This window comes from Bufo bufo, chromosome 6, assembly GCF_905171765.1.
Source record: "Bufo bufo chromosome 6, aBufBuf1.1, whole genome shotgun sequence".
In the NCBI taxonomy this organism is placed as follows: Eukaryota; Metazoa; Chordata; class Amphibia; order Anura; family Bufonidae; genus Bufo; species Bufo bufo.
The window spans coordinates 406,298,331-406,320,303 of record NC_053394.1 but is presented as its reverse complement, the minus strand read 5'-3'; the positions used below and the strand labels follow the sequence as shown (position 1 = coordinate 406,320,303).

The 21,973-nt window shown below is 46.1% G+C and overlaps 1 protein-coding gene across 1 annotated transcript in view; it reads right to left on the bottom strand.

The window, feature by feature from the left end:
* TBCD (tubulin folding cofactor D) overlaps positions 1–21,973 on the bottom strand; it is a 134,739-nt gene that overhangs the window by 18,825 nt on the left and 93,941 nt on the right. Inside the window, exons 20-27 of the mRNA XM_040436678.1 lie at positions 18,878–18,951; positions 18,461–18,578; positions 16,769–16,829; positions 16,377–16,399; positions 11,305–11,336; positions 10,342–10,404; positions 10,132–10,208; positions 8,370–8,451 (exon numbers count right to left, since the gene is read on the bottom strand). Of these exons, the coding sequence (XP_040292612.1) occupies positions 8,370–8,451; positions 10,132–10,208; positions 10,342–10,404; positions 11,305–11,336; positions 16,377–16,399; positions 16,769–16,829; positions 18,461–18,578; positions 18,878–18,951 (530 nt within the window). The remainder of the gene's footprint in view (positions 1–8,369; positions 8,452–10,131; positions 10,209–10,341; positions 10,405–11,304; positions 11,337–16,376; positions 16,400–16,768; positions 16,830–18,460; positions 18,579–18,877; positions 18,952–21,973) is intronic.

The window sequence follows — 21,973 nt, the reverse complement described above, 5'->3', positions numbered from 1 at the left end:
TAGAGGGAAGTATTATAGTAGTTATATTCTTGTATATAGGAGCAGTATTATAGTAGTTATATTCTTGTACATAGGAGCAGTATTATAGTAGTTATATTCTTGTACATAGGAGCAGTATTATAGTAGTTATATCCTTGTACATAGGAGCAGTATTATAGTAGTTATATTCTTGTACATAGGAGCAGTATTATAGTAGTTATATTCTTGTACATAGGAGCAGTATTATAGTAGTTATATTCTTGTACATAGGAGGCAGTATTATAGTAGTTATATTCTTGTAGATAGGAGGCAGTATTATAGTAGTTATATTCTTGTACATAGAAGCAGTATTACAGTAGTTATATTCTTGTACATAGGAGCAGTATTATAGTAGTTATATTCTTGTACATAGGAGGCAGTATTATAGTAGTTATATTCTTGTACATAGGAGCAGTATTATAGTAGTTATATTCCTGTACATAGGAGCAGTATTATAGTAGTTATATTCTTGTACATAGGAGCAGTATTATAGTAGTTATATTCTTGTACATAGGGGCAGTATTATAGCAGTTATATTCTTGTACATAGGAGCAGTATTATAGTAGTTATATTCTTGTACATAGGAGCAGTATTATAGTAGTTATATTCTTGTACATAGGAGCAGTATTATAGCAGTTATATTCTTGTACATAGGAGCAGTATTATAGCAGTTATATTCTTGTACATAGGAGGCAGTATTATAGCAGTTATATTCTTGTACATAGGAACAGTATTATAGTAGTTATATCCTTGTACATAGGAGGCAGTATTATAGTAGTTATATCCTTGTACATAGGAGCAGTATTATAGTAGTTATATTCTTGTACATAGGAGGCAGTATTATAGTAGTTATATTCTTGTACATAGGAGCAGTATTATAGTAGTTATATTCTTGTACATAGGAGCAGTATTATAGTAGTTATATTCCTGTACATAGGAGCAGTATTATAGTAGTTATATTCCTGTACATAGGAGCAGTATTATAGTAGATATATTCTTGTACATAGGAGCAGTATTATAGTAGTTATATTCTTGTACATAGGAGTCAGTATTATAGTAGTTATATTCTTGTACATAGGAGCAGTATTATAGTAGTTATATTCCTGTACATAGGAGCAGTATTATAGTAGATATATTCTTGTACATAGGAGGCAGTATTATAGTAGTTATATTCTTGTACATAGGAGCAGTATTATAGTAGTTATATTCCTGTACATAGGAGCAGTATTATAGTAGATATATTCTTGTACATATGAGGCAGTATTATAGTAGTTATATCATGATTTAGATATAATATACACGACGCAGGATAATAATATGAAGAGGAAGGATCTCTCTATGCTCATGCTGACACTTCACTTCAGATTCTGGTAATGAGGTTTCAATGACTGAACACTGATGGATTTCACAATGTGGAGAACTAGAAATTACTGTAGGGTTTGGTTGAATCTCTCTTCTTTCGTCCCCTGGAGGCTCTTTTCCTTGTTCTGGTTACACATAGGTTTTATATGTAGGGCAGGAATCTTTCGATCCACTTATGATGCTATTCCTTCTTTAGAAAAACAGGTGTGACTATAGGGATGGGTCTGACTATGGAAGTTAATTGCCTTAGATGTGTTTGTTGCTGCAATTGATGTGGTCCCTTTAACCCCTTAAGGACCGGGCTCATTTTCACCTTAAGGACCAGGCTCATTTTCACCTTAAGGACCAGGCCATTTTTTGCAAATCTGACTAGTGTCACTTTAAGTGCTCATAACTTTAAAACGCTTTGACTTACCCAGGCCGTTCTGAGATTGTTTTTTCGTCACATATTGTACTTCATGACACTGCTAAAATTGGGTCAAAAAAGTTAATTTTTTTGCATAAAAAAATACAATTTTTACCGTAAATTTTGAAAAATTAGCAAATTTCAAATTTTCAGTTTCTCTACCTCTGTAATACATAGTAATACCCCCAAAAATTGTGATGACTTTACATTCCCCATATGTCTACTTCATGCTTGAATTGTTTTGGGAATGATATTTTATTTTTTGGGGATGTTACATGGCTTAGAAGTTTAGAAGCAAATTTTGAAATTTTCAGAAATCTTCAAAATCCCACTTTTTATGGACCAGTTCAGGTTTGAAGTCATATTGTGAGGCTTAGATAATAGAAACCTCCCAAAAATGACCCCATTCTAGAAACTACACCCCTCAAGGTATTCAAAACTGTTTTTTCAAACTTTGTTAACCCTTTAGGTGTTCCACAAGAGTTAATGGCAGATGGAGAAACAATTTTGAAATTTATATTTTTTGGAAAATTTTCCAATATAATCAATTTTCTCCAGGAGTAAAACAAGGGTTAACTGCCAAACAACACTCAAAATGGGTTGCCCTGATTCTGTAGTTTGCAAAAACACCCCATATGTGGTCGTAAACTACTGTTTGGCCGAACGGTAGCACATAGAAGGAGGGGAACACCATATGGGTTTTGGAAGGCAGATTTGGCAGGACTGGTTTTGTTTATACCATGTCCCATTTGAAGCCCCCTGTTGCACCCCTAGAATAGAAATTTCAAAAAAGTGACTCCATCTAAGAAAGTACACCCCTCAAGGTATTCAAAACTGGGTTTACAAACTTTGTTAACCCTTTAGGTGTTCCACAAGAGTTAATGGCAGATGGAGAAACAATTTTGAAATTTCTATTTTTTGGAAAATTTTCCAATATAATCAATTTTTTCCAGGAGTAAAACAAGGGTTAACTGCCAAACAACACTCAAAATGGGTTGCCCTGATTCTGTAGTTTGCAAAAACACCCCATATGTGGTCGTAAACTACTGTTTGGCCGAACGGTAGCACATAGAAGGAGGGGAACACCATATGGGTTTTGGAAGGCAGATTTGGCAGGACTGGTTTTGTTTATACCATGTCCCATTTGAAGCCCCCTGTTGCACCCCTAGAATAGAAATTTCAAAAAAGTGACTCCATCTAAGAAAGTACACCCCTCAAGGTATTCAAAACTGGGTTTACAAACTTTGTTAACCCTTTAGGTGTTCCACAAGAGTTAATGGCAGATGGAGAAACAATTTTGAAATTTCTATTTTTTGGAAAATTTTCCAATATAATCAATTTTTTCCAGGAGTAAAACAAGGGTTAACTGCCAAACAACACTCAAAATGGGTTGCCCTGATTCTGTAGTTTGCAAAAACACCCCATATGTGGTCGTAAACTACTGTTTGGCCGAACGGTAGCACATAGAAGGAGGGGAACACCATATGGGTTTTGGAAGGCAGATTTGGCAGGACTGGTTTTGTTTATACCATGTCCCATTTGAAGCCCCCTGTTGCACCCCTAGAATAGAAATTTCAAAAAAGTGACTCCATCTAAGAAAGTACACCCCTCAAGGTATTCAAAACTGGGTTTACAAACTTTGTTAACCCTTTAGGTGTTCCACAAGAGTTAATGGCAGATGGAGAAACAATTTTGAAATTTCTATTTTTTGGAAAATTTTCCAATATAATCAATTTTTTCCAGGAGTAAAACAAGGGTTAACTGCCAAACAACACTCAAAATGGGTTGCCCTGATTCTGTAGTTTGCAAAAACACCCCATATGTGGTCGTAAACTACTGTTTGGCCGAACGGTAGCACATAGAAGGAGGGGAACACCATATGGGTTTTGGAAGGCAGATTTGGCAGGACTGGTTTTGTTTATACCATGTCCCATTTGAAGCCCCCTGTTGCACCCCTAGAATAGAAATTTCAAAAAAGTGACTCCATCTAAGAAAGTACACCCCTCAAGGTATTCAAAACTGGGTTTACAAACTTTGTTAACCCTTTAGGTGTTCCACAAGAGTTAATGGCAGATGGAGAAACAATTTTGAAATTTCTATTTTTTGGAAAATTTTCCAATATAATCAATTTTTTCCAGGAGTAAAACAAGGGTTAACTGCCAAACAACACTCAAAATGGGTTGCCCTGATTCTGTAGTTTGCAAAAACACCCCATATGTGGTCGTAAACTACTGTTTGGCCGAACGGTAGCACATAGAAGGAGGGGAACACCATATGGGTTTTGGAAGGCAGATTTGGCAGGACTGGTTTTGTTTATACCATGTCCCATTTGAAGCCCCCTGTTGCACCCCTAGAATAGAAATTTCAAAAAAGTGACTCCATCTAAGAAAGTACACCCCTCAAGGTATTCAAAACTGGGTTTACAAACTTTGTTAACCCTTTAGGTGTTCCACAAGAGTTAATGGCAGATGGAGAAACAATTTTGAAATTTCTATTTTTTGGAAAATTTTCCAATATAATCAATTTTTTCCAGGAGTAAAACAAGGGTTAACTGCCAAACAACACTCAAAATGGGTTGCCCTGATTCTGTAGTTTGCAAAAACACCCCATATGTGGTCGTAAACTACTATTTGGCTAAACGGCAGGACATAGAAGAAGGGGAACGTCATTTTTGGAAGGCAGATTTTGCTGGACTGGTTTATTGACACCATGTACCCTTTCAAGCCCCCTGATGCACCCCTAGAGTAGAAACTCCATAAAAGTGACCCCATCTAGGAAACTACGGGATAAGGTGGTTGTTGTTTTGGGACTATTTTTGGGGTAAATTTGATTTTTGGTTGCTCTATATTAGTCTTTTTTGAGGCAATGTAACAAAAAAATGTAATTCTAAAATTGTTTCTACATTCACTATTTGGTTTTGTGGAACACCTAAAGGGTTAACATAGTTTGTAAAGTAACTTTTGAATACCTTGAGGGGTGTAGTTTCTTAGATGGGGTCACTTTTTTGGAGTTTCTAGTCTAGGCTACATCAGGGGGGGCTTCTAATGGGACATGGTGTCAAAAAAAAAACTGTCCATCAAAATCTGCCTTCCAGAAACCATATGGAGTTCCCTTCGTTCTATGCCCTGCCGTGCGGCTATATAGCCATTTACGACCACATATGGGGTGTTTCTGCAAACTACAGAATCGGGGCAATAAATATTTAGTTTTGTTTGGCTGTTAACCCTTGCTTTATTACCGGCAAAATGGATTCAAATTGAAATTTTGCCCAAAAATTGGTGTTTTGGCACAGTTTTTATTTTATATTTTTAACACCGTTCATCCGAGGCGTTTGGTCAAAAGTTATTTTTATAGCGACGACTTTTACGCACGCGACGATGCCCAATATGTATGGCTCTCAGACTTTGGAGACACTAAGCAGGCATCCTAAAACTGCGGCCCTCCAGATATTGTAAAACTACAATTCCCACCATGCCCTGCTGATGGCTGTAGGTTGTCTGGGCATGCTGGGAGTTATAGTTTTACAACATCTGGAGGGCCGCAGTTTGAGGATGCTTGCTCTAAAACTCATATTTTTTGGGGAAAGAAAAATTGTTTCCGTGTCTCCAAAGTCTGAGAGCCATAGTGTTTTATGTTCTCTAGTGGACTGTTGAGGATTATAAAAATTTAGTACTCCATGGAAGTGTGATACTCCCTGAAGCAATTGATAATGCAGAGGCCCGGATGATCGGGGCAAGTGTCACATTGAGTAGTGGTGTCCTTCCGTATCCCCCTCTTGTGACACACTCTGCACTTTTTTTGGGTTCGTCCCTTCTTTCCAGTATGGGGGACCACACCTGGAAAGTGTTGGCCAGGGACGATCCGGGCGCCTCCAATTCCCGAGGTACTCCGGCCTGCTCTTTCCCGGTCCGAAAAGATCAGGTCTTTGAGGACTGCCTCATAGAACTGGAGGAATGTCCCTGTGCTGCCAGCGCTTCGGGATAGTACAAAAGAGTTGTACATGGCAACCTGTACCAAGTAGACCGCAACTTTTTTGTACCATGCCCGGGTTTTGCGCATGGCGTTATATGGCGTGAGGACTTGATCAGAGAGATCAACTCCTCCCATATACCGATTGTAGTCGACGATACAATCGGGCTTGAGGACCGTTGCCGCGGTACCTCGCACAGGGACAGGGGTGGTGCCGTTACCGTGGATTGTGGACAGCATAAGGACATCCCTCTTGTCCTTATACCTGACCAGCAACAGGTTTCCACTGGTAAGGGCACGGGTCTCACCCCTGGGGATAGGTACCTGGAGGGGGTAGGCAGGGAGGCCGCGTTGATTTTTCCGCACGGTCCCACAAGCGAACGTGGATCTGGCGGCAAGGGACCTGAACAAGGGAATGCTGGTATAAAAGTTATCCACGTACAAGTGGTAACCATTATCCAGCAGTGGGTACATAAGGTCCCACACGAGTTTCCCGCTAACACCCAGAGTGGGGGGACATTCTGGGGGTTCAATACGGGAATCTCGCCCCTCGTACACACGAAATTTGTAAGTGTACCCTGAGGCACTCTCACAAATTTTGTATAGCTTCACGCCATACCTCGCCCGCTTTGTGGGAATGTATTGGCGGAAACTGAGTCTCCCCTTGAACGCAACGAGAGACTCATCAACCGCGACCTCCCTTCCAGGTACGTAGGCCTGCTGAAATGTGGCCCCAAAGTGATCGATGACCGGCCGTATCTTATACAGCCGGTCATAGGCAGGATCACTTCGGGGGGGACATGCTGCATTATCGGAATAATGCAGACATTTCCGGATGGCCTCAAACCGGTGACGTATCATGACCATACTGTACAGTGGGGTCTGGTAGAGTATGTCCCCACTCCAGTATTGCCTGACACTGGGTTTTTGGACTAGACCCATATGCAGCACGAGGCCCCAAAATGTCCTCATTTCGGCTGCACTGACCGGCGTCCAGCCACCGGGTCTAGCCAAAACTGAGCCTGGGTTTTGAGCGACGAACTGTTGGGCGTACAGATTCGTCTGCTCCACCATCAAATTCACCAGTGAGTTACTGAAAAAAAAACTAAAATAGTCTATTTCAGTAAACCCCACTGTGGGAATCTGGATTCCAGGATTGCCAGCAAAATCCGGAATCTCAGGCTCAAAGTCCACTGGGGGACACCAGCTAAGTTCATCGGCAGGGGGCTCCGGTGGACTTATTTGGTGGGCCGGGAAACCAGTACGAACCCCAGGGCGGCTCGTACTAGGGTGGGCCACAGGATCCCTAGCATGTGGGGCCCCTGGCTCCGCCTGGCGGCGTCTCCGCCGCCTTGGTGGCTCATCGTCATCAGATGATGATGAGGAGGATGCGGATGACAAAAGGAATGTGGGGTCATCCTCATCCTCACTGGGGCTCTCAGAGTCGGAGGCAATCTGGGCGTATGCCTCCTCGGCCGAGAACATCCGGTGGGCCATGGGTGTGTGTGCGTGTAGGTGTGCGTGTGTGGCAAACTTTATTATATGTGCGTGTGTGTGGGGGCAACGGGTGTTCGCGTACTAAAAAGTCCAGGCAAAAAAATGGGCAAGTGTTAGAAAAAAAAAAAGTTAAAACTTGCTGATCAGCGGTACAACGCTGATCAGCGGTCGGTGGGGTGGTGGGGCGGGCGATGCGCTAACAGTGGACGGACGCTAAAAAGTGCCGGCCAGTCAGCGCACGCAGAAAAAAAAAAGTGGTGGTGAGTGGGGGGTGGGGGGTGCTGGTGGGGGGTGGGTGGGGGGGGGAGGCAGGTGGGGGGGGGGGGGAAGTGGCTGGTGGGGGGTGGGTGGGGGGGCAAGTGGCAGGAGGGGTCTGGGTTAGGGTTAGATGGAAGTTTGGAAGTTTGGAATAAAAGTACTTTTTTTTTTTTTTTTTTCTAACTTACTTTTCCCTTCTTTCCCTGCCTAACGGTGCCTCTCCCTCACTGACCCTAACCTACCTGGGTGGCGATGGGTGCAGGAGGGTGATGGATGCCGATTAGGGGGACACAGGAGCTCGTTCTGGACGGTGCTGCACGGTCAGGGTGCTGGACAGGAAGAGGAGGGGAGAGAGGAGCGCAGGAAGTTTGAATCTCGCGCCTCTCTCCCCTGCACCAATCAGCACCCTGGACAGCGGCATTCAGCACCAGGGCCAGCACCGCCTCTCCAAATCCTCGGACTGCGATAGGTGGTGTATAATTACGCCACCGATCGCAGTCTTTTTCCGGTTCATCGGGTCACAGGACACCCGAATGGACCGGAAACGCAGAAAACCGCAGGTCTGAATTGACCTGCGGTTTTCTGCGATCGCCGATACGGGGGGGTCAAATGACCCCCCCCTGCATTGTTACGGGATGCCGGCTGAATGATTTCAGCCGAAATCCCGTTCCGATTAACCCCTGCGGCGCCGGAGTTCCGATTTTAAGTCAGGACGTACCGGTACGTCCTCGGTCCTTAAGGACTCGGGAAATAGGGCGTACCGGTACGTCCTAGGTCCTTAAGGACTCGGGAAATAGGGCGTACCGGTACGTCCTAGGTCCTTAAGGGGTTAAGAAGAAGCGGAGGGTGATTCACTCACCTTGTGTGACCGGATCGACCTCTCCAGCTGGTCCCTGATAAAACTCATTGCACAGGGCAGACAGGGCAGAAACAGCAGCTTCCTACAGGTAGAAAACAGAGACCAAAGAGTATCCACCGCCATCAGTATGTCGTCCTATAGTAAACCTACCACAGGTCAGACTGCCCCACAACATCCCATACCCTAAAAGGTACTGCACATGGGAGCAATAATAGTGCCCTGTGCTTATCAGCGTGTCATCAGTGGATCAGAAATACAACTGATGACATCACAGGATGGCAGAAAAACCCAGGTGTGACATCACTAGCATTGATAAAAGTCTGATGACATCACTGACTGTCAAATATAAAGGTGTACGAAAGAAACCGCTCCTTGCTTCCCAGTGCAACTGATGACATCACGCTTTTCAATCACGTGATGACATCATTCACTGATGGTAAGGGCCTAGTACACAGACCTGACATCACTACTATCTAACCGATTATGTCACGGGATGACAGATGCAAGGGTGTAATATACAGACATGACTTCACTACTACCCAAAATAAGGGTAATATAAAAGGCATATTATACACATATGACATCACTGCTTCTCTACCAATTACAGAGGTATATATTACAGAAGTGACATCAGTGCTGCACAAATATAACTGATGACATCACAGAGACATAGATATAGGCATATTATACTCCAGTGACATCACCGCTACTCTATTACAGCTGATGACCTCACTGCACACCGATTCCAGGGGTGTATATTACAGAAGTGACATCACCGTTACTCTATTACAGATGATGACCTCACTGCACACTGATTCCAGGGGTCTATATTACAGAAGTGACATCACCGCTACTCTATTACAGCTGATGACCTCACTGCACACCGATTCCAGGGGTGTATATTACAGAAGTGACATCACCGCTACTCTATTACAGCTGATGACCTCACTGCACACCGATTCCATGGGTGTATATTACAGAAGTGACATCACTGCTACCCTATTACAGCTGATGACCTCACTGCACACCGATTCCATGGGTGTATATTACAGAAGTGACATCACTGCTACCCTATTACAGCTGATGACCTCACTGCACACCGATTCCAGGGGTGTATATTACAGAAGTGACATCACTGCTACCCTATTACAGCTGATGACCTCACTGCACACCGATTCCATGGGTGTATATTACAGAAGTGACATCACTGCTACCCTATTACAGCTGATGACCTCACTGCACACCGATTCCAGGGGTGTATATTACAGAAGTGACATCACTGCTACCCTATTACAGCTGATGACCTCACTGCACACAGATTCCATGGGTGTATATTACAGAAGTGACATCACTGCTACCCTATTACAGCTGATGACCTCACTGCACACCGATTCCATGGGTGTATATTACAGAAGTGACATCACTGCTACCCTATTACAGCTGATGACCTCACTGCACACCGATTCCATGGGTGTATATTACAGAAGTGACATCACTGCTACCCTATTACAGCTGATGACCTCACTGCACACAGATTCCATGGGTGTATATTACAGAAGTGACATCACTGCTACCCTATTACAGCTGATGACCTCGCTGCACACCGATTCCAGGGGTCTATATTACAGAAGTGACATCACTGCTACTGAAATCTTACTGATGACCTCAGTGATTGCTCCATAAAGGTGTATTTAACAACCCGCTTGCTGGTCACTGAATCTAATGACATCACCAAATACATCTGATGACATCACAGCTGTACCTTTATCTTCTGTCGGGCAGACGTGGAGAAGAGGTGAAGGTTTTTCAGGCAATCATCGATAAACTGCTGCCAGCCGCCTGAAAGACACAGAGGCAGGGTTGTCAGTCCTAGCGAGAGGGCACACGCGAGGCACAGCAGGCGCCGCCATAATATGACAGGCGACCTGTTGTATGGAGGAAGGTGGAGCGCCAAGAAGATTACACCTCTCACCTACTGCAGCTCTGCCCGGGTCTGGGATTTTTGAGAGGGAAAGTTTTTCTATTAAACAGCAAACTGCAAAAAAAACAAAACATTATGGATTGTTATCTGTATGATAACTAACGTCAGCACAACTACCCCCATCAGTACGATAACCAGTATTATGAGCACAACTACCACCACCATCATCAGGACAATCAGTAAGACGGCCTCCAATATGACCATTATCATCAATTCAATCACCATCACCACCAACATTCATCCTCAAACCACCAGCGTTATCAACAGAATTACCACCATCATCAACAGCATTATCAGTACAACTACCCCCAGCATCACCAGCAATCAGTACAATTACTACTGTAATATCATTACCAACACAACTACCAGCATTATCAGTACAATTACCACCATCATCACCAACACAACTACCTCTATTGGTACAATGTCCAATATCACCATCATAATCCTCTCCAGGATCACCAGTCTGATAACCTCCAACATAAATATAACCCCCATCATCACCACTATTATCTGTACTACTACCACCATCCTCACACCCATCCAATACTTCCACTACCTTCTCATGGACACAACGCTCAACCATGATGTACATCTTCCCAACCAACACCCGTCACCATCATGACCTTCACTATAACCCCCATCATCACCATCATCCATGAGGACAATCAGTCCAGACAGCGCCCTTCTATAGGAGTAGGCCCCGGCACTTTATGGGGCGCCCCCGGCCATGCAGCCTGAGGTCCTCAGGAAGGAGCCTCTGGCTGGGGAGGACAATCCTTCCACCTAAATCCCTCTAAGACGTGTAAGACCAGAGTAATCCGGCTCTACGGACAGACACAGATCTCGTAAGGTTAATCCCGAATCCTCATCTCTGGGGGGGGGGGGTCCGGACACCAATGGGGAAGGGGGGGGGTCCGGAGATCTATGGGGCTACCACATATCACTGCTTACCTGCAGTTCTCATCAGCTCTCCGCCCATGCCCCTAGAAAGAGACGACAACATCAGGCAGAGCAGAAGTCCCCTTTAAATATCACATATGATGCAACCCCAAACCCCCCAATCAGGAGCAGGAGGGTCGCCTACACCTGATGCGATGGTACCAAACCCTCCGCTGTGAACATGACCAGGTCTGTACAGGGAATCAGCTTCTGGATGTATACGAGAATGCTTTCATTCACTGACACCAAGCAGAGATTGTGCAGTCTTGGTAAACAAGTAAAGCATAGCTGTAACACCAGGAAGGATTTGTGGTTGGCGGCAGCTACCCAGTGTTGTCTGCCCCTTTAATAGACCTGAGACATTCGTTCGCAGGTCTGACTGGGGGCAAAATGGCGCAAGGACCTCTGAACGAAAGGAGAGCGAAGAGAAGAAAACAAAGTCACCTTCATGTACAAAGAAAACGTGAAAACGGTTCTTTAATACCTTACTTCTAGGCCGAGATATGGTCATTTGAAGTCACAGGCCCAAAGTGTGAGGCTGCACTACTGAGACACTCCGAATTCCGATGTCAGATGCAGCGTTGTCATGGAGACCCAAGGTGTATACAAATCGGTACGTCCTAGCTGGCTCAGTCATGTATGTACACAGCGATGTAGACTGGTGCATTTAAAGCCATCTCAGTAGTGCAGCCTCAGGCTTTGGGCCTGTAACATCAATCGATCATATCTCAGTCTGGAAATAAGATAGCAAAAAACGGGTTTCACATTATTAATGTACACAAGACGGAGATATTAGGGGGGGAGGGGGTCCTTCAGGTTTCAGGGAGGCCGATGGATTGGCTGTGATGCAGCATTCATCCCCTGTGACGGTCGGAGGTGATTCACGTGTTTTGGTTCTCTTCTACAAGGAGAGGAGACATTAATAGGATGAGTGAGAGACAATGAGGGCTCCGCCCGGGCATTAACCTGCTAACGAGGCGGGCAGAGCCTCCCAGAGATTAGGGCAGGTGCCCTTCAGCCACAGAAATCACCTGCCTCCTGTGCGTCAGGTGTCAGCGGCGGCCGACCGAGGGCTGAGGAATGCGCCTTCCATCCGAAACGGCTTAAAGGGTGTCGCACAGTCTGCAGTCTATAAAGTCAGGATGATGGGTGACAATGCCACGGGCTGACAAAAGGAGTCACCTTGTCGAGCAGGATGAACAGAACACACGGGAGGCGGGGGATCAAGCTTAAACCTTTCTTCTACATGTACGACAGAAGCCCAGGCTTTAAAAATGGCGCCCACTGGAGCTAATGTCTGCAATCACATCATGATCGGGGAAGCCATCACTGTAAAAGGCCTGAATCTACTGCAGGCAACCAGGCCTTTTACGGGGTATATTCCTATACAGGCCTGCAGGTGGCAGCACTACGCTGGAATATACTGAATGTATGTACAGTCCTGAGCAAAAGTTTAAGACCACTTGAAAATTAGCAAAAACTCCTACTTAGCATGGCCGGATCTTCACAAGGTTCCAAGTAGAGCTTCACCATGCAACAAGAAGAAATGGGAGGGAGACAAAACATTTTTTGAGCATTCAATTTAATGAAAACAACGAATAAACTGAAACAGGCTGTTTTTCAGCTGATCAAAAGTTTAGGACCACAAACTAAACCCCCCCAAAACAGAAATCCAACTTCCAAACATGAACTCAGTAATGAGTAGATCCCTCCACTGTGGCGCGTAGAAAACATCTCCGGTGGGATCTGCTTGTCATGCCAGTAACAGTGGAAACCATCAGGACCATCAAGGTTACATTTTCTTCTAAACTTTCTTCCACCTTTGAATGTCCCATGTTTGGTGCTCTCTTGCAAAGTCCAAACGAGCAGTTCTGTGGCGTTCAAGGAGACGAGGTCTTTGAAGACGTTTTTTGTTTTTGAAGCCCTTCAGTCTCGGATGCGTCTGATGGTTATGGGGCTGCAGTCAGCACCAGTAAGGGCCTTAATTTGGGTCGAGGATCGTCCAGTGTCTTGACGGACAGCCGTTTTTTGTCCCATAACCCTCAGGATCATTTAAGAAATCCCAAATGACTGTCTTACTGCGTCCCACCTCAGCAGCGATGGCGCGCTGTGAGAGACCCTGCTTATGCAGTTCAACAACCCGACCACGTTCAAAAAGGGAGAGTTTTTTTGCCTTTGCCATCACAACGTGTGACTACCCGACAGAAGAGGACAATGAATCCAGATCTTTGCACAGATTTGGCCTTTTAAAGGCATGTGGTCCTAAACTTTTGATCAGCTGAAAAACAGCCTGTTTCAGTTTATTCGTTGTTTTCAATTAATTGAATGCTCAAAAAATGTTCTGTCTCACTCCCATCTCTTCTTGTTGCATGGTGAAGCTCCACTTGGAACCTTGTTAAAGGGAACCTGTCACCGGGATTTTGTGCATAGAGCTGAGGCCATGGGTTGCTAGATGGCCGCCAGCACATCTGCAATACCCAGTCCCCATAGCTCTGTGTGCTTTTATTGTGCAAAAAACACGATTTGATACATATGCAAATTAACCTGAGAGGAGTCAGAGCTTGAAAATATGACTCTTCTCTGGTCACACAAGTAAGATATGACTCTTATGTTAATTTGCATATGTATCAAATCGTTTTTTTACACAATAAAAGCACACAGAGCTATGGGGACTGGGTATTGTGGATGTGTTATGCGGCCATCTAGCAACCCATGTCCTCAGCTCTAGACACAAAATCCCGGTGACAGGTTCCCTTTAAGATCCAACAATGTAAAATATGATTTTTTGCCATTTTTCAAGTGGTCTTAAACCTTTGATCAGGACTGTATTTAGCCTCCGCACCACACCTTGCGGACCCATTCAAGTCAACAGGTCCGCATTCATGATACGTAATTCACATGGCCAATGCCCGTATATTGTGGACCTGCTACTTGCAGTACGGGCACGCGGCGCACACATCCTGAGGATAAGCCAGAAATAACTTTCTGGACAACCCCTTTAAATCCCAAATCCCTTTGGGACCTAAACATTTTTTTAAAAGTAAAAGAAAATAAAAAATATAAAAAAAATAATATATATATGCACATCTATAAAATAAATATATATATTATATATATAAATTCATTTCCCCAGTATAAAAAAAATAAAAGATAAACAGTTAAAAAAAAAAAAACTCAATATAGTCTCAAAATGCCCATTTTCAAATATGACTATTCAAATATAAAAATATTTAATCCCCAACGGCGAATGGCGTAACGGAAAAAGAAAATCAAAATTGTGTTCAATATTAAGAAAGTGCAAGAAGTCCCACAAAAAGGTCAACGGAAAAATAGTAAAAAAAAAATTTTAATAAATAAAAAGGAATGGGTCGGGGAGAGAAGGGAGGGAAAAATGAAAACTGAAAATCTTGAAGGGGTTAAGAAACCCCTATGGATTGGGGAAGGTCGCAGCCAGCAATGCGTTTTCCCTGCAGTGGCCACTACTGGGGAAATGAAGTATTACATGGCAGTCAAAACAATTACTTTTAATACAATGATAATTAAAGGTTGCCAGAACAGAGGCCACTGATATGGACCCGTCTCTGTGATGTCCATACAGCAGAACAAGACAAGGACAGCGGGTGTCCTGATGGGACAACCCCTTTAAAGGGACCACGTTCCTTGTAGGAAGGCGGGGGGGTTGCTTTGGGATAAACAGAAGAGCTGTATCGGCGGCCATATTGGTTGTCACCCAGTAAGGACTTGACATCCGGCAGACTGTGTGGCTTCTGCAGATAACATCGTTTTGCCAACGTCCAGCTGTTTGTATAGATCAGGGTCCTGCTGTATGGTGACTGGCACAGCACCCACCCCCCAGGGCTGGTAAGTGTGGTCTGTGATAGATCTGTGCCCTCCAGATGGGTCGGCCATGTTTATGAGTAAACACGTTGGCTTGAGGTGAGTATTTACAGAAATTACCAGCCTTCAGGTAATAAAGGCAAGTTCCTCATGGCGGACGTTGTTCACATAACATAGTTTACATATGTGGATGGTGAGGACATGCCCGCCCCCGGGGCACAGCTGCCTGCACTGCATGTGACCCAACCCCTGATGTCCACCCATCGCTGGGCTACATCAAATCAGTCACATACTATGAAGAACATAGCAATACCATGATGTGAGAACTGTGCCCGGAGGGCTGTGCCACCCTCTATAGCAGGGCATGTCAGCCATAAGGTACTGGCAGGTAATCAGGATCTATGGTACACCTCACCTAGAATACTGTGCCACCCTCTAACAGGGCACATCAGCTATAGGGTAGTACCCTATATAGCAGGGATGGCAAACCTGAGGGTCTCCAGCTGTTGCAAAACTACAAATCCCAGCATGCCCAGGCTACCTACAGCAGGGCATGGTGGGAGTTGTAGTTTTACAACAGCTGGAGGGCCGCAGGTTGGCCAAGCCTGCTATATAGGGTTGTAGACCTTACCTTGTATATTGTGCCAGCCTCTATACACCAGACCTTACCTTGTATATTGTGCCAGCCTCTACAGACTAGACCTTCCCTTGTATATGGTGCCAGCCTCTATACACCAGACCTTACCTTGTATATTGTGCCAGCCTCTATACACCAGACCTTACCTTGTATATTGTGCCAGCCTCTATACACCAGACCTTACCTTGTATATGGTGCCAGCCTCTATACACTAGACCTTACCTTGTATATTGTGCCAGCCTCTATACACCAGACCTTACCTTGTATATTGTGCCAGCCTCTATACACCAGACCTTACCTTGTATATGGTGCCAGCCTCTATACACCAGACCTTACCTTGTATATTGTGCCAGCCTCTATACACCAGACCTTACCTTGTATATTGTGCCAGCCTCTATACACCAGACCTTACCTTGTATATGGTGCCAGCCTCTATACACCAGACCTTACCTTGTATATGGTGCCAGCCTCTATATACCAGACCCGCTATTTCAAACCTTAGACCTCCCCCATGTTGATATGTGTACCCCAGTCCAGTGCCAGCCATGTTATATATACCCAGGATGATGATAGTTGTAGTGACGGACAATAATAGGAGTGATTTTCTCACCTGTATAACTGACGCTCTTGCAGCTGAAATAGAAGGAGACGAGAACATCACTGGTGAAACTCTAAACCCGACGCGTTTCATCTGGAAATTCCTCACATTTTTATTATCACGGCAAACCAGACAATGGTCACAGTGATGGGCGCCCCCTTCCCAGAGACGGAGGGGCACGCTCCATAGTAAGGGGTAGGTGCCAATCTTAAGAGAAACTATATGGTCCTTAGGTCCATATTTCTGTGCCGATATAACCTTATAATGGTACGGTCGGACATGCTGAATTTTAACACCCAAGAGCAAGAGAGTAAGCTGGAGGATGGTGAGGCCCACTGCGGTGAACGGCGGCCATCATGCAGGTGACTTGCTCCCTGTAGCTCCAGGACATCACATGGACTCACCCTTTGATGTATGGACATTAGACCCGACACTGCATCGCCCCCCAGGTAATCGGCCACAGATCTGCAGGGATAAAGGGGGCCATTAGTCACAGACTGTAGGGATGTTCACATCTGCTTATAAATCAATGAATACATATATAACAAGATGATTCCTGCTTGTTCAGTGTCTGCACAGAGATCGTGCTGGTGATATCACAAGTGTCATCTTTACACCAAACTCATCTGAAGAACTAACTGCCCCCAGAATTACAGGAGCTCAGCTAGACTGCTTGACTGTAGCTGATGGTTTCCAAAAAGGAGAATAGTGAGTGCAGCTCTGGAGTATAATACAGAATGTAACTCAGGATCAGTACAGGACAAGTAATGTATGTACACAGTGACTGCACCAGCAGAATAGTGAGTGCAGCTCTGGAGTATAATACAGGATGTAACTCAGGATCAGTACAGGATAAGTAATGTATGTACACAGTGACTGCACCAGCAGAATAGTGAGTGCAGCTCTGGAGTATAATACAGGATATAACTCAGGATCAGTACAAGATAAGTAATGTATGTACACAGTGACTGCACCAGCAGAATAGTGAGTGCAGCTCTGGAGTATAATACAGGATGTAACTCAGGATCAGTACAAGATAAGTAATGTATGTACACAGTGACTGCACCAGCAGAATAGTGAGTGCAGCTCTGGAGTATAATACAGGATGTAACTCAGGATCAGTACAGGATAAGTAATGTATGTACACAGTGACTGCACCAGCAGAATAGTGAGTGCAGCTCTGGGGTATAATACAGGATGTAACTCAGGATCAGTACAGGATAAGTAATGTATGTACACAGTGACTGCACCAGCAGAATAGTGAGTGCAGCTCTGGAGTATAATACAGGATGTAACTCAGGATCAGTACAGGAGAAGTAATGTATGTACACAGTGACTGCACCAGCAGAATAGTGAGTGCAGCTCTGGAGTATAATACAGGATGTAACTCAGGATCAGTACAGGATAAGTAATGTATGTGCACAGTGACTGCACCAGCAGAATAGTGAGTGCAGCTCTGGAGTATAATACAGGATGTAACTCAGGATCAGTACAGGATAAGTAATGTATGTGCACAGTGACTGCACCAGCAGAATAGTGAGTGCAGCTCTGGAGTATAATACAGGATGTAACTCAGGATCAGTACAGGATAAGTAATGTATTTGTTTATCTTCCAGTCCCATATAGTCATGTTCAGGTACACACTTTGGGGTCCATTTATTATTCAGAAATACTCCTATATTAGGCGTATTTCTGGCGCAGATTGTGGAACAACGGTTAACGCCGCAATCTGCAACTTTTCCCCGCTCACGCCAGGTCTACAAAAGCGTAGAAAATGGTCTAAACATAAGCCAGCAAGGAAGCTGTCTTAGATTTAGAAGTGGCGCTGGATGCGCCGAAGTTATGTAGAGGCCGTCAGATACACCACCAGCTATAGGGGTTATAAATGAGCCCTTTTGTGTTTTTAAGGACACACACAGGAATGTGCGACATGACAAACACTTCATAGTCTGAGGGCTTGGAATTCCCTTGCTGGGTGCAGAAGGTGCAGGGCCCATATGTCTGCTGGTGAAGCATGACCTGCAGGGCTGGGGTGAAGTGTCGGAGGAAGTATAAAATAAAGCTGGGCTCATTACATACAGGACACCATGTCTTACCTGTTGTTCTGGACGGCTAGCTTATACAGTGCATGCGTGATCTCTGCGCAGCCCAAGATGGCGCCGTGGCGAGTGTGCAGATCTGTGACAGTGGTCAATGGCAGGAGTCTGGGCAAAACTGTAACAGATGGCACTGGGTTATATCACCTGTCATAAATATCATCAGATTAGCAGTGAGGCAGGGAACGGTTAACAACGCAAGTCAATGGGGCTGTCAGCAGCAAGTCTATAGCAATCAGTCTGTCTCATGCAAAACTGCCACTGAGCTGAGGACGGGACAGGAAGCTTGGCAGGACACAAAGTTCCTCTTTTACTGCAGCATTATTTTTGCCATCATACATTTGGATGGACAAGCCCTTTAAGTAGATTTACAGGAGATTTCTGGGAAGACAATATGGAGGCAATGTTCACACTTACCAGACGTGGCCATGTATTCAGAGGCGACCGGCGTGAGGTTGTGTAAAGCTTTGGTGGACAGTTCCCGAATCACACTGAAAGATAATGAAGATTTCTGATCAAACTGGGGGAGGGGCCCTCAGCTCTGAAGACCACCTCCCGGAAAGATGGGTGACTGCTGACATGGCCGCCATTACTGCTTCCCTCTCATCAGACCCCAGCTTTCAAGTCCATGGTGCACCTCGGCCGCCGTCACCCCCCGCAGCCTCCTCGGCCGCCGTCACCCCCCGCAGCCTCCTCGGCCGCCGTCACCCCCCGCAGCCTCCTCGGCCGCCGTCACCCCCCGCAGCCTCCTCGGCCGCCGTCACCCCCCGCAGCCTCCTCGGCCGCCGTCACCCCCCCGCAGCCTCCTCGGCCGCCGTCACCCCCCCGCAGCCTCCTCGGCCGCCGTCACCCCCCGCAGCCTCCTCGGCCGCCGTCACCCCCCCGCAGCCTCCTCGGCCGCCGTCACCCCCCCCGCAGCCTCCTCGGCCGCCGTCACCCCCCCGCAGCCTCCTCGGCCGCCGTCACCCCCCCGCAGCCTCCTCGGCCGCCGTCCCCCCCCGCAGCCTCCTCGGCCGCCGTCACCCCCCGCAGCCACCTTGGCCGCCGTCACCCCCCGCAGCCACCTTGGCCGCCGTCACCCCCCGCAGCCTCCTCGGCCGTCGTCACCCCCCGCAGCCTCCTCGGCCGTCGTCACCCCCCGCAGCCTCCTCGGCCGTCGTCACCCCCCGCAGCCTCCTCGGCCGTCGTCACCCTGCAGCCTCCTCGGCCGCCGTCACCCCGCTTTCCCAGACATGAGGGAACCATGGAGATTTTACTGCAGTTTCTGCGGAACATGGACACAATGGGTCTTTGAAGCTGGATCTAGAAGATTAGAGACGTCCTGTCAGCAGAGAAGGTGCGAGGACCGGAGAACAATAGACACTGGGGGATGAGAGGGAAGCTGCGGATCATGGCGGGGATCCCACGGACCGGGGCGAGCAGCGCAGGAGCTTTTATTGCAGCTGTACAAAGGGAATGAGGGAAGTCAGGAGTCAATTAGTGATTGTCACAAAGCAGGTGATGTCAGCGCAGCGGGATGAAGAGGCCATTGTAGTACAGGAGGGATCAGAGCCCAGGACCAAACATCAAACGGGTTCCGGCAAAAACACGCTCTTTACTCTGGGTGTGAGTATAGTGGTGATATACGGTACAGCGATGCAGGGTATAGTGGTGATATACGGTACAGCGATGCAGAGTATAGTGGTGATATACGGTACAGCGATGCAGAGTATAGTGGTGATATACGGTACAGCGATGCAGGGTATAGTGGTGATATACGGTGCAGGGTATAGTGGTGATATACGGTGCAGGGTATAGTGGTGATATACGGTACAGCGATGCAGGGTATAGTGGTGATATACGGTGCAGGGTATAGTGGCGATATACGGTACAGCGATGCAGGGTATAGTGGTGATATACGGTGCAGGGTATAGTGGTGATATACGGTGCAGGGTATAGTGGTGATATACGGTACAGCGATGCAGGGTATAGTGGTGATATACGGTACAGCGATGCAGGGTATAGTGGTGATATACGGTACAGCGATGCAGGGTATAGTGGTGATATACGGTACAGCGATGCAGGGTATAGTGGTGATATACAGTGCAGGGTATAGTGGTGATATACGGTACAGCGATGCAGGGTATAGTGGCGATATACGGTGCAGGGTATAGTGGTGATATACGGTACAGCGATGCAGAGTATAGTGGCGATATACAGTGCAGGGTATAGTGGTGATATACGGTACAGCGATGCAGGGTATAGTGGTGATATACGGTACAGCGATGCAGAGTATAGTGGTGATATACGGTACAGCGATGCAGAGTATAGTGGTGATATACGGTACAGCGATGCAGGGTATAGTGGTGATATACGGTGCAGGGTATAGTGGTGATATACGGTGCAGGGTATAGTGGTGATATACGGTACAGCGATGCAGGGTATAGTGGTGATATACGGTGCAGGGTATAGTGGCGATATACGGTACAGCGATGCAGGGTATAGTGGTGATATACGGTGCAGGGTATAGTGGTGATATACGGTGCAGGGTATAGTGGTGATATACGGTACAGCGATGCAGGGTATAGTGGTGATATACGGTACAGCGATGCAGGGTATAGTGGTGATATACGGTACAGCGATGCAGGGTATAGTGGTGATATACGGTACAGCGATGCAGGTTATAGTGGTGATATACGGTACAGCGATGCAGGTTATAGTGGTGATATACGGTGCAGGGTATAGTGGTGATATACGGTGCAGGGTATAGTGGTGATATACGGTACAGCGATGCAGGGTATAGTGGTGATATACGGTGCAGGGTATAGTGGCGATATACGGTACAGCGATGCAGGGTATAGTGGTGATATACGGTACAGCGATGCAGGGTATAGTGGTGATATACGGTGCAGGGTATAGTGGTGATATACGGTGCAGGGTATAGTGGTGATATACGGTACAGCGATGCAGGGTATAGTGGTGATATACGGTGCAGGGTATAGTGGTGATATACGGTGCAGGGTATAGTGGTGATATACGGTACAGCGATGCAGGGTATAGTGGTGATATACGGTACAGCGGTGCAGGGTATGGTGGTGATATACGGTACAGCGATGCAGGGTATAGTGGTGATATACGGTGCAGGGTATAGTGGTGATATACGGTGCAGGGTATAGTGGTGATATACGGTGCAGGGTATAGTGGTGATATACGGTGCAGGGTATAGTGGTGATATACGGTGCAGGGTATAGTGGTGATATACGGTACAGCGATGCAGGGTATAGTGGTGATATACGGTACAGCGATGCAGGGTATAGTGGCGATATACGGTACAGCGATGCAGGGTATAGTGGTGATATACGGTGCAGGGTATAGTGGTGATATACGGTACAGCGATGCAGAGTATAGTGGTGATATACGGTGCAGGGTATAGTGGTGATATACGGTACAGCGATGCAGGGTATAGTGGTGATATACGGTGCAGGGTATAGTGGCGATATACGGTACAGCGATGCAGGGTATAGTGGCGATATA